A 14,264-nucleotide genomic window follows, 5' to 3' on the forward strand; every position below is an offset into this window, starting at 1 on the left:
ATTTATTGAGTCCTGCTGGGAAGCAAGATGGAGACAGAGTCCATAAATTGACATGATTCCTATCTGTGAGATAATTACACTATTGTAGAGAAGATTGACAGACAAATATGCAGCACAGCACTTGTGTTTCTGGAAACTTGGCAGATTGCGTAACACAGACAAAATATAAATGCAGAATAAATTTTAATAAATTTTTTGAAGGTACTGCCAGGAAATATCAAGTGACATAAAGAGGACATTCATTTAAAGCATGTTAAGTGTAAAAAGTGATGGTACATTGTTTATGAATCAGAGAGTATATAAGTTTTAAATGCTATGTACAGGAATAGAAAGGTAGAAAAATGGAAGCCTTGATTGTTGTGTCTTTCATTTAATGGGTCCAATCCAATGAAATATTGAAACTCTAAATCTAAGCAATCAATGAGCATGGAGCCAAAAATTCACGAGTAAAGAAAACCAAAGCTAGAAAATTAATGGAAAACTGATTATATATGCAAAATCCTTGGGGCATCAGGAAGAAATTAACACAAATCTTCTCTGTAAGGACACTTTACAGAGTGCCCACAGAAGAAACAGTTTCCAAACAAACTGAGCTCACAATAAGTTAGATGTCATAGATAGTAGTTCCTACAGCTGCTCACCAACATTTTTGAGTTTTCTGCATTTAGGTACTCAGTATTAATGCATTTCCCCATCCCTTTGAATGTCATGTGACTTGCTTTGTCCAGTGGAACATGAGTGGAAATTATGCAGTCATTTCTGGCTGGAAGCATTTAAGAATTTGAGTACTATTCCTTATAATTTTCTTATTATTCTGCTATGGTTATTAACTGTGGAAACATATCCTGACAATGAACATGCAATTCTGAATGCTTGTAAGGAGGACACTACCTTGGAGAGTAATTTGAACCAGCAGCTCAATAGATACAAGTTTCTGAAATATTTAAATTTGGAAGTTATTAATTTCCATGACATAATTTTATATATCATAATAAACCACACAGGAAACAATCCATTGTATAGAAGTGTTAATAAACAATCCAAAACATGGTACTTAAAGAAGCTCAAATAAAAGAATCTGAATGAGTCAACTAAATGTAATTTATTATTTTTAATTATAAATGTAAAAGGAGTAGATATTATAATCAAATAAAAAGAAGGTTTGAAAAATAATAAATAGCATTTCTAAAAATGCAAAAATATAGTTCCTTAAATTTAAAACTCAGACATTCAAACAAAATCACCAGACATGTCTGGAAAAAAGGATCAAATGACTGATGACCAAGAGCAATGATAGACAATAAAAATAAAACCACATGTGATTCAGACATTGACCTTATCAAATAAAGGCTTCGTAATAACTATGGTTATTCTCCTGTCAGTGGGGCATGATGGGCATTTTTCAAGACAGGAGTATTGTATTCCAGACAGGAGTAATTGAAAACCCTAGGTATAAGAAGCAGAAACAGGAGTTGGAGTGACCATCAACCAACACAAAGATCACCTCCTACATACATATTGACAGTGTGGAAGGATGCAGCAAGTAGTGTGCTCTAAGGCATGTAAGTGTTGTGCTTACAAAACTAGAATCATCTACATGGTCGGTAATGATTCCAGTACTGAGCCACGTGAAGATCCTGGTGAAACAGAGCACTATGCTCATAATGGTGTTTCAACACCTACCAAAGGATCTTCTTCTGATACCGAACTAAGCATTCAGACTCACAAGACTACCATAGGCCACTCTTAACAAGATAATCACATAGAAAGATATAGAGCAAGAAACATAGCATGCTATCAGCGTGGCAGCAAGTATTTCTCTTCTATGGTATTCCTTGCAGTAGTCTGCAAAGTCACCTGGCAAATATATTTTTGTTTTCAGGTGCAAAGGGATGAGACACTCATTGGTTAAAGTGAATAAGTCCCTAGCTTTAAAGCTTCAATGATGTACAATATCTCTTGTAATGTTTGCAAAGGTATGCTTCTAGGGTGCCTGTGGGGGAGATACACAACTACAAGAGTTATTATATCCAGGGAAGCCCAAATAGATAGCTTCCTAGGTATTTATAATTCTCCTAGTCCAGATGGATTTTTACAATTAAGTTTTACCATAAACAGTGTTACCTATGAATGAGTTGATACTCTGTTTTTATCATGTCCCTAGGAAATCAAATCTAGAAACTTTACTGAAAGTCAATTTTTTTATGCAGAAAGGGGGGAAGTACCTATTAAACTTTGCTTATGTTACTTCATAATATCCAACTATTCACTATCTCTGGGCCACAAGAAGGGAACAAGGTTGACTTTAAAAAGATTATTGATGGAAAACTCCAGAATTCAATGAAATTCAAAATAATATTAACACAGTAGTAGCACTTGGGTAGTGCAGTTGGTTAAGTGTTTGACTCTTGGTTCTGGCTTAGGTTGTGATCTCAGAGTTGTGAGATTGAGCCTGGAGTTGGGCTTGCACTAAGTGAGGAGCCAACTTGAGATTCTCTGTTTCTCTTACTCTTCACCTCCCACTCGCCCCACTCCTGCTGTCTCTCCCTCAAAATAAACAAACCTTTAAAAAAATTAATATTAACAGTAAAACTTAATATATGCAACATAAAACTGAAACTACAACTTTTATTTGAAACATAGATACTTAAATTCCTTAAATATGAATATATAAATTTCTTTACCAGTAAGCTGAAGACAGCACTGTTTTCCAAATATTGAATTTCCATGACCAACCAGGGAATAGGAGAATGATTTAATGTAGAAAATCAATGAATAAGTTTATTAAATCAGTCAAAAGAGAACAGTGTATATAAATTTTTCATATTCAGTACTCATTCTTGAAAAAATCAGTATAAAAATATCATGGTAAAGACTATATATCTTTTATAAAATAATTTTTTTTGAGGTGGGGAGCAGGGGAGGGGCAGAAAGAGAGGGATAAAGAGAATCCTAAGCAGGCTCTACGCTGGGCATGGAGGCTTGATCTCACAACCCTGAGATCATGACCTGAGCCAATATCAAGAGTCAGACAACTTAACAGACTGAGCCACCCAGATGCCCATAAAATAATATTTTTAATAGTAGAAAACATTATGAAATTTTGAATAAAGTCAAGATCAAGTCAAAATGGTCTTCATCTCCCTGATTCTTTTATAATTCTTACAGAATTTCTGGAATTCAGTAAACTAAGAAATAGAAATATAAGTTACAATTATTCCTAAAGGAAGAGATAAATACCATTATTTGGCTCATATCTTTTTTTTTTTTTTAAGATTTTATTTATTGATTGATGAAAGACACAGAGAGAGAGAAAGAGGCAGAGACACAGGCAGAGGGAGAAGCAGGCTCCATGCAGGGAGCCCGATGTGGGACTCGATCCCGGGTCTCCAGGATCACGCCCCTGGCTGAAGGTGGCGCTAAACCTCTGAGCCACTGGGGCTGCCCTATTTGGCTCATACCTAACTAGCAATCAAAAGAGAATCAGGTGAAAAACAATGCAAATCAAAGAAATTAGTAAGTTTGCAAGATTAAACATTAGCAACATCAGTAGTTCTCCTATGTATAAGATAATCAGTTAGAAAATATAAAATAAAACAAGAACTCATTTATAATAGGAATAAAAATAAAGAAGATACTATAAATCAGAGAAGAATAACTGTTATAACAAAAAAAAATGGATACCAGTTGCTAGACAACTGGAAGTTTCTCTCTCACATCGTAATGCAAATGAATTTTGGCAGACAGCCTTCCTCATAATAGCTTAGTAGGTGCAAATTCCTTCCCTTTAGTAATTTTGACATCTTCTTAGGCTTTAGAGCTTTCCATGAGATCTTATGCATCCATCCAGGAGACAACCAAAGGAGAATGGAAAATTATAGATTTCTTTCATCCACATTGTGTTGACCAGAATCCAGGCTTATCATCCACCTTACATCAAGGGAAGCTAGGAAATGTCTTCTTCTGTGACCAGGAAGAAAAGGAACAGCATAGATAGTGGTGAGCACTAGTATTCCTTGCCACAAATACCTAGTAAGAAGCTAGGAAATGTGTGGGCCAGTTAAGAAGAAAACTGTGACTCTGAACATATATAGGTTAAAGAAGGGTTAAATAATGAGAAGTGCCATTCTTTTGAAGGAGAAGACCTAATATTATAAAGAGTTTTTTCCTTTTATAGTTTTAATGCAGCTCTGGTGAAAATATCAATGCAAAATTGTTCATCTCAAAATTAAACAAATAAACGATCCTGAAGTTCTGTACAAAAATTCATTGGAAAGATAAGCAGAGGTGCTTTTAAAAAGAAAGACTAATGAAGGCATATTTCACCTTTTGGGCAAAAAACATAGCTTAAGGGCAAATATAATTAAACATGAAGCGGTTTCCTAGATACTTAAAAATGCAGGCACAGAAGGATTAGTGGAACTATATGTACGGCATGGAAACTGATCCTAATACTATATGACAAATATGACATAACAAAGAGTAAGAAAAGAATGGTTTATTTAATAATTATTTATGATAATTGTTTGAAAAAGTATGTTTAAAAAAAAAAGGTATATGTTTTTTCTCACCACATACACAGACAAAACCAGATATCTTAAAGCAGATGTGAACAACTGACAACAAAAGGTTCCAGTCTAGCCCCTCTCTTGATGTTGTAAGTGCAGTTTTATTGGTTCATGGCCACGCCTACTCGAAAGCCTGCCCACGGCTGCTTTTCCAGGCAGAATTGTGGCTGCCTGTGCCCTGTAGCTCACAAAGACTAAAGTAATTACTATCTGGTTCTTTATGGAAAAAAGTTTTCTGAATCCTGAACTAAAACAATTAAAGTAACTGAAAGAAAAAGTAAGTAAATTTTATTCGATTTGGAATAGGAGTTTCTCAGTGTAACAGCTAAGTAAGAAACCACAGAATGCAGTGTGATGTGTATGGGACATATTAATTCATTCAATACATAATGTTCTAAGTCCAGTGAAAAATCGGGAAACATGTCTGCAAAGATAGTTACTATAATTCCTTTCATGCTATTTCCATGCTTCCGTGACTTCCCTCTTCCCATCAGAAGGGGGAATCTCTGTCTTCCCCCCCTTGATGCTGGGCTGGCTCCGTGACTTTGTTTGAACAAGAAAATGCGGTGAAGGATGTTTTGTCACTTCTGATCCCGGACCTTAAGAGGCTGTGTGACTTCTACGTCAGCACTGGAATACCTGGAACACGGTTCCTTATACACAGGCCCTGTCCAGCTCCTTGGGGATGAGGGACTCCGTGGAGAGAGAAGCCCAGCTGTCCCAGACATTCCACCAGCTTTGCTGAGGCTCTTATTGTGAGTGAGGTTTCCAGGGACCAGCCATCCCAGCTGACCCTCGACTGACTGCAAAGCACGAGTAAGCCTAGCTGAGTACACCCCACCCCTGAATTACTAATCTATAGGGCTGGGAGGAAATGAATAGTCTTGTTTTAAGTCACTAAGAGTTGGGGATGATTTATTTACAGATAACTGACAACATAATTGTGATACACATGACAATCAAAGGACCACCGGTCTTCTTAGCAAAGAGTATTAACACATCAATAAGTAGTTCTCTCATCTTTGATAATTGCTTCAGATTCTCACCTAGCATTTCCAGTTTGGGTCTGGATGATAGGCCCTCAAATTGCTTATCCTTCTTCCATCTTCCTAATTAGTGGTAATAGTGGTTGTGGGGGCAGTCTAACATCCTCTATTAAATTCAGTTTTGACATGTAGAGACTTGGTTGGTTACAGTTTCCCACTTAACTTGTTACCGAATTTTTTTCCCCTAGCATACTTTGACACAGAAGTATAACATAAATGCGGTAACGTGCCCACATCTTAAGTGTACAGTTTGGTGAATTTGTACACACTCATTCATTCATGTAAACAACATCCAGATCAAGACATGGAACTTCTCCAGCAGTGAGTCTTTTTCAGAGACAGCTTTTCACCTTCATGCCGAGTATATATATAATGTCTGCTTTTTGGTGTTGCACACTTTCTCATGTGATCTGCATTGTGTGTATGTGTGTATCTTTGTGTTTTCTTTGCAATCATCTCTCTTAATATGGATTCTCCAGAGAAGCAGAACCAATAATAGACATATGTTCTAATATCTACATCTTCACTTCCACCTCCACCTCTATCTATGTATTTATGTATCCATCCATCCATCCATCCATCCATCCATCCAAGGAAAGAGATTTACTGTAAGGAATTGGCTTACATGATGATCATGGAGGCTGAGGAGTCCCAAGGTCTGCAGTCGGCAAGTTGGACCACGGAGAGCCGATGGTATATAGTTCCAGTCAGTATGAGTCTGAAGGGAGTAGAGGATAGATGTCAGAGCTCAAAGGCAGGCAGGCAGAAAGAGAATTTGTCCTCACTCAGTCTCTTATTCTACTCAGGCCTTCAATGGATTGGATGAAGCACCACCAACGCCCCTCCCCCATGTTGGGAGGGCTAAGAGGGCCCATCTGCTTTACTCAAGTCTATCAATTCAAATGTTAATTTCATCCAGTAACTCCCTCACAGGCACACCCAGAAATAAGGTCTAGCCAAATATCTGGATACTCCATGACCCAGATATCAGACCACAAACAGCATTGTCAAGAAATTGACGGCGCAAAACAGAACAAAACAAAACAAAACAAAAACCCAAAACTTAATGATGGCAAGTCACTGAGTGGGTCAGTGGAAATCTGGCTGGGAGCTACTGGAGGATATACCTTTTTCTGCTACGACCCCAGCTTCTTAAATCTATTAAAGTACCTGCATTTGGACAGAGGATGAAACGACATAGTATACTTCTGGCCATATTGTTAAAACAATGCCAGAAGCATAGCAATGAAATGATTGGATTATGATTTGGGGACACAGAACACTGTATAACCAGCTTGAGACTGGGAAGATTTTTCAAAAATGAGTAAGTGTATCCCTTATGTAAGTCATAGTACCTTAGATTAATTATATTTTTTATTGACCACATTGTGTTATTAAAATTCTATATTTATGATCATTTCATAGAATCTCTCATACATTTTTCTCACTTTTAATGTGCTGCACATCTTTAGACAAAATAGCTCATATTTATATTTTTTCATCTTAGCTGAATTACTCTGGCATTGTTGTGGAAAAATATTGATCTTAGGGTCTTATTAACTGTCTATTATTGTTTATTAGGTAATGCTCCATCATCTTTGCCTTGGTTGATAAATATCTGCTCTCCTGCTTGTTCCATGTGATTTACTTCTCTCTCTCAGTGAGGCTGGCGGCACATAATTAGTATTTTATATAATAAAGGACTTTCCGCCCTAGAATTCAGGAGAGTCTCACTTGGTGCCAGTGAAGTTCTGACTTATTTTTTGCTAACTATTTTCTGAGGAAATAGGTAACTTGAAGAGGTTGTAAATCTTATATCCAATGCTCTTTTAATGACCTTGGAGGTCTTTCATGTTCCCTGGTCTCACTGCTGGTGTTGTGGTTTGTGTAGAACACAGAGGTAGCCAGGCTGAGGGGCCTGCTGATGAGAGCTCAGTGGGACATGTCTCAGGGGCCTTGGCACCAAGCCGGATCAGCCAGGAGGGAGGGGACACTTTTCTGATCCATCCACCCAGATAGGCTACCCTATGTACTCTTAAGAGTTGTATATTTTGGCTTCACGGTTTTAATTTAGTATTTTTTTTCAACTAGCAAGTTATATGGCATAGTAATAAAAACATGGAGTTTAGAAGGAAAAACATACATATTTGAATTTTGGTTTTACCATTTATCACCAATTTTTTCACCAGCTGGACCCCCAGACCTGACCTTTACTGCTCACTCGCTTGTATCCACTGACTTTTCTCCAGCATTTTTCCTTAAGCTCTTCTTTCCAGTTTATCTCTTAACTCTGGCAAAAGATGTGAGGTGCATAGCATCCTTTGACAGAAACAGGAACTACCCCTCTGGCAATAATTGCTTGGACCAAGATCTCTGGCAGCCCAGACCACCCAGACCAATTTGACCTTAACCCCTTACTTATACCTGTGCAGATGAACCGTGGAGTGACCCATGGAGTGACCAACAGTTACCTTACCTCATTACAGTACTAAAATCTCTGCCCAACGAGGAGCACAAGCCTCATTTAATAACATGCAGTGTATGTATATTTCCTTGAGGCATGTGTGCAACTTAGATCCGTCTTTACGTACAACGACAAGACTCCCCATTTAAAATATTTATCTTAACCCTAAATAAAAGGAACCCATCCACCCCTGCTTAGGGAGTCACAGCTTTGGAGATTATTCCCTGGGATCTCTTTATTTACTACAAATAAGTTTACTTTGTGTGACAACTCCACCTTGTGTAGTTTCTATCTGTGACTCACCAAGGGGCAAACGCAGCTTGGTTACAATTTGATTTTTGTTAAGTTATGATACCTCTGTGAATCCCTGTGTTCCCACTTTTTTTTTCTTTTTGAAATAATACACTTTTAATTACAAAAATTATCCATTTCATAGAAAATGAATATGCACAACAAAATAAAGGGAGGGGCTCTCAGAGTTCCACTACAGAAGGATAAACACAAAAAGTTTGGTAGGAGACTTCCAGTATTTTTTCTTTGCCTACATATGAACACATAGTTGTGTTAAAATCAGAACTGAGCTCATTTTGACAAATGCAATACAATAGGAATATCTGATTTGATATAAAATATAATGGAAATAGTAGGATCTTTCTAGAACATTGTACAAATTCAAGATGCAATCCATTAATAATTTATATTAATATATATTATTGTATATTTATGACAGACCATCATGAAACACCCCTTTATAGACCTTTAAAAATATCCATAATATGTTTATACCAAATTACACTATATTAGGTGCAGAATTGCTTATCAAAAGAGAAATCTTCTGAAGACAAATCTGGTGAAATAACATTTTAATGTCAACTTAGTGATTTTTTTTGTCTGATTCATCTGAGTTATACTCTGAAATGGCAATAAATTTCTCTACATTATTTAAAAAAATTGTTTAAATTGTAAATATTTTAATTCAACTTTTTATTGACTGTGTCTTAAAAATGTACCATAATTTATTTAATCAGCTATTGTTTCACACATATACAAACATATACATCCATTTAATACTTTTGCCTACTAAAAATGTTTTTCCAAATCTTCTCCAAATTTACTTCCATAACTCATATATAAGTAGTATGTAAGAAATCTCTATTGCTACCTATTATCATCCTTTAAAAAATGTATGCCTTATTGATATATAAAAATGACTTTCTCTGGTTAGTATAATTTGCTTTGCATTGATTAATAGTAAGATTAAACTTGTTTTCATTTGTCTGTTTGCATTTATATTTCTTATTTTGTGAATTTCATGATTGTGACTTTTCCTTATGTTTCTATTCTTCAAAAATATTTACCTTATTGGGGATGCCTCGGTGGCTCAGTAGTTGAGCATCTGTCTTTGGCCCAGGGTGTGATCCTGGGGTCCTGGGATCGAGTCCAACATTGAGCTCCTTGCATGGATCCTGCTTCCCTCTCTGTGTATGTCTCTGCCTCTCTCTCTCTGTGTCTCTCATGAATAAATAAATAAAATCTAAAAAAAAATTTACCTTATTGGTTTGTAAGAGTTCTTTTTTTTTTCTATGTCTGTGTGTGTTTTAGGAAATTCTCATCCAAAAATTAGAAGAGACTGTCTTCCCTTAATTTATGTATTGACTCCCTGTAATAGGCAGAAGGATTTGAGAGGATGACATTAGTCAGAGGAGTCTGTTTTTCGTTTGTTTTGTTTTGTTTTTGGTCTTTACTTCTCTGGACAAATGGTGTTAATGATTGGGTACAATCTGCATTGGATTTACAACTTGGTGTTGGCAAGGTGTATTTGTTTAATCTGTTTCCTAGATTCTTAAAAAATTGGACACTACTTCTATTTTAGAATATGAGGACCAGATGCAGTTGGTCCATTGTAAATCTTCATGGATGCATCTAGTCACTACTTTTTCCCTGGGTGAAAGACCCACCTCTCTCTTTAATGTGTGAGATGACTGTCAAGGATAGTATCCAATTACAATTTTTTCTTTCTCATAGCAGGTGCCGAGTTACACTTCCTTTATACTTTAATAGAAATATTACAATGACTCATGAATGAAAACATTTTCATGATACAGAACAAGCCATAATTATTTTTATCTCATAATTTCTGTTTGTAATAACTTACATGCATAATTTGTGGCACAATGATTCTCTGTCAGTTTTCTAAGGTATTTTTCCTGGATGAAGGCAGGGCATATTCTTCACATGACAAATGGCCAGAAATTGTTCATGCTAAGGCAACATTTCTATAGGTTCCCTGGTATAGTAAGTTACAAATACATTTTTCAATGTATAATTTGCCTTCTAATTTTGTTTATAGTGTATTTTCCCAAAACTCTGTTGTTAATATTTTCAAACATCCAGAAGCACTGAACTTATACAATGACTACTTGTATAGTATTTACCTGTTTTTTAGCATATCACTTCTAAATATTTCCATATGTATCTGTAAGAATATTGAATTATCCACATAACTATATATGGCAACTTAATAAAATTAGCAATTATATATCACCTGATATCCAGTTCAGATGTGATTTTTTTCACATATATGCCTTTACAATTTTAAATCATGAAAAATACCAATATTTTCCTTTGAGTTTTTTCTTTGATAATATGCTTTAAAATAACTTCTGTATTTCAAAATTTAAAAATACTTTGTTACATATATTTACATTTTTGTACTTGTGTGATTTTTTTAATTTGAATTTCTAATTTGAAATTCTAATTTAAATTCCAGAATTCAATTGCATTAACTTGGTTCTATGGTAAAAATAAAAAAAATTTTCCACTGTGTTAGATTATCTCAGCACAATCAATCAATCCATATTTCCCCCAGTGATTAAAAATGACATATGATATTTGCTAATGACATATCTGATAGTATCCACATAAAGAATTTATATAACTCAACACCAAAAGACATATAATCCAATTAAAAATGGGCAGAAGGCATTTACAGACATTTTTCCAAAGAAGACATGAAATGACCAATAAACACGTGAAAAGATGCTCGTCACTCATCATCAGAGAAGTACAATTCAAAGCAACAATGAGATATTGCCTCACACCTGACAAAACGATCAAAATAAGAAACACAAGTACAAGTATTGGTGAGGATGTGAAGAAAAAAAGAAGCCTCTTGTACTGTTAGTGGGAATGCAAACAGGTGCAGCCACTGTGGAAAACAGTATGGAGGCTTCTCCAAAAGTTAAAATAGAACTAACCCTACACTTTTGCACTTCTAGGTATTTACCCCTAAAATACAAAAACACTAATTCAAAGGGATACATGCAGCATTATTTACAATAGCCAACTTATGTCCATCCTTGGATAAATGGATAAAGATATACATACATGTGTATACACACACACACACACAGACACACACACTGGAACATTACTCAGCCATAAAAAAGAAAGAAAATTTGCCATTTTCAGTAATGTGGATGAAGCTAGAGAGTATTCTGCTAAGTTAAATAAGTCAGAGAAAGACAGATACCATATGATTTTACTCATATGTGAAATTTAAGAAATAACAAAAAAAATAAGCAAAGGAAAAAACAGGGAGAGAGAGATAGTGGGAGAGACAAATCAAGAAACAAGAGTCTTAACTACAGAGAACAAACTGAGGTTCCCAGAGGAGAGGTGGAGGCGATGCAGAAAACAAGTAATGGGAATTAAGTTCACTTGTAATGATGAGCACAGGGTGATGTGTGGAATTGTTGAATCACTCAGGTATCATATACCTGAAACTAATAAAACATTGTATGTTAACTATATTGAAATTTAAAATAAAATTAAAGGAAGAGTTAAAATGGTGGAGAGTAGCATACCCTATGTTTGCCTCATCCTTCTAACATAATTAGATAAATATCATGTTGTTCTGAACACCCAAGAATCCATCTGAGGACTGAGAGAACAAACTGCACAACTAGCAGGAGAAAAGAGGCCATGCTGTGAAAGGGGAGTTGCCAAAATATGATTTGGAGGAGAAAAGAATTGAGGGCACCATGGAGAGGTTGGAGCCCTGAGCAAGGAGGAGGTGGGGAGAGGCAGAGAGTGAGAGAGGGAGAGAGCATATGAAATGCACAGGGGACCAAAAAAAAACACTTCCCCAGAACCATTGACTGGGAAAATGAGAGGGGCTGATTGTTGGGAGTTTTTGCAACCAGTGGAGCTCAAAGTCTGAAGTTTTAGAAGTCCATGCCATGACCAGTGTGGAGTCCGGTGGATACAGCAGTGCCTCCATGGGGAAGGAGGGCAGATGCCTGGGAGCAAATAGCAGTCTAAGGATCCCCTGGGATATAATGGGAGAGACATTTCTCCCTTCCTGGAGTGCATCTGGGAGAGAGGGTATTGGCTCTCAGGGGACAAAAGAGCTGGCTGCTGCCATTGCACTGTTCTATTCCTTAGCACAAGGGCAGACACCTGCCGAGGGCACCTAATCTGGACAGTGGCTTCATGCTGTGCTTTACTTTACTCTCCAAGCTCCTGTGCATTCATGAGACTTCCCTTCTGGGACAAAATGGCACCAACCCCAGTGTAGTGAGACCCTCCTCCAGAGGATCAGTATGGGCCTGAAAAAAACACAGATGCACTGTGCTGCCAGGTGAGCAGATGGCTCAGACACAGACAGGGTGAAGAAAGGGATCTGAAGGACACGTGGGACACACAAGGGAAGATTATCTGCTCTTCTGTGAGGGATTTCTGGACGCAGGAGGCACAACTGTCCTCTCAGGATGAGGGAGAGGGCTCATGCCATTTCTCTCCCCTGCCCATCAGCACGGACTGACTTCAGTGAACAGAACAGCAACCACAGTGGAGGCCTGAACTGCGTACAGCAATCCCCACCCCTCTGCACTCTGCAAGTGCTTATTTACCAGGACAAGTGTGCCTGAGAACCAGAGCAGTGCGTCCCTCCCCCATAAGACCAGAAAAAACCTCTGCATACACCAAGTCTACTGACCATAGACTGCTGCAAAGCTTCAGCTCTAGTGGGAAAATGATCAGGCCTCTTTTCACATACAGACCAGAGCACACCTAGTTAAAGTTCACCACACATTGGACAAGGTCCAAACACTCCCCTCTGCAGGCAAGGAGAAACTCTCCAGAAGACGGACCCGAGGGAAAAAGAAGCCAAACAAGCAGCATCATACACCAGAAACACTTCCTGAGGCCCCAGGCCCTGGACAGTATATGACTTCTTCATAAAGGTATTACTCTCAGAGGCAGGAAACATTACAGGCTTTCCTAACATGGAGAAGACAGAGATCTAGACAAAATGCCAAGATCGAGGAATTCATCCAAAAGAAAGAACAAGAAAAGTCACAACTAGGGATCTAATCAAAACAGATATAAGTAATATGACTAATCCAGATTTTTAAAAATATTTTTATTTATTTATTCATGAGAGACATAGAAAGAGGCAGAGACATAGGCAGAGGGAGAGGCAGGCTCCTCACAGGGAGCCTGATGTGGGACTTAATCCTGGGCCCCAAGATCATGCCCTGAGCTGAAGGCAGACACTCAACCACTCAGCCACCGAGGCATCCCCCTGATCCAGAACTTAAAACAACAACCATAAGGATACTAACTGGGCTCAAGAAATGCATAGAAGACACCAGATGTCCCCTTCTGCAGAGACAAAAGACCTAAAGCCTAGTCAGGCCAAAATAAAAAAAAAAATGCTATAATTGAGGTGTGAAATGAACTGGATATAATGACCACAAGGATGGAAGAAACAGAAATGAATCAGTGATATAGAAGATGAAATTATGGAAAATAATGAGGCTGAAAAGGGAAGGAAAAAATACTCAATCACGAATGTTTAGGGAACTCAGTGACTCCATAAAGTATAATAATGTTCGATTCATTCATATCTAGGAGTCCCAGAAGAAGAAGAGAGGGGGAAAAGGAGCAAAAGGTTTATTTGAGTGAATTATAGCTGAAGACTTCCCTAATCTGGAGAAGGACACAGACATCCAATCCAGGAAGCACAGAGAACTCTCTTCAAAGTTAACAAAAGCAGGCCAATACCAAGATACATCATAGTAAAATATGCAAAATACAAAGATAAGGAAAAAATCCTGAGAGCGGCAAGGAAAAAGAAATCTAATTTACAAGGAAAGACAAATAAGGTTAGCAGCAGATCTC

General features: G+C 37.3%; 1 protein-coding gene across 1 annotated transcript in view; it reads right to left on the reverse strand.

Annotated features, from left to right (window-relative positions):
* Positions 1 to 5,466: 5,466 nt before the first annotated feature.
* The window catches only part of VSTM2A (V-set and transmembrane domain containing 2A), a 190,845-nt gene continuing 182,047 nt past the window's right edge, over positions 5,467 to 14,264 (reverse strand). The window contains exon 5 of the mRNA XM_077864158.1: positions 5,467 to 6,332. Coding sequence (XP_077720284.1) covers positions 6,322 to 6,332 — 11 coding nt within the window. The 3' untranslated portion in view covers positions 5,467 to 6,321. The remainder of the gene's footprint in view (positions 6,333 to 14,264) is intronic.

Source organism: Canis aureus, chromosome 21 (assembly GCF_053574225.1).
Source record: "Canis aureus isolate CA01 chromosome 21, VMU_Caureus_v.1.0, whole genome shotgun sequence".
Classification (NCBI taxonomy): domain Eukaryota; kingdom Metazoa; phylum Chordata; class Mammalia; order Carnivora; family Canidae; genus Canis; species Canis aureus.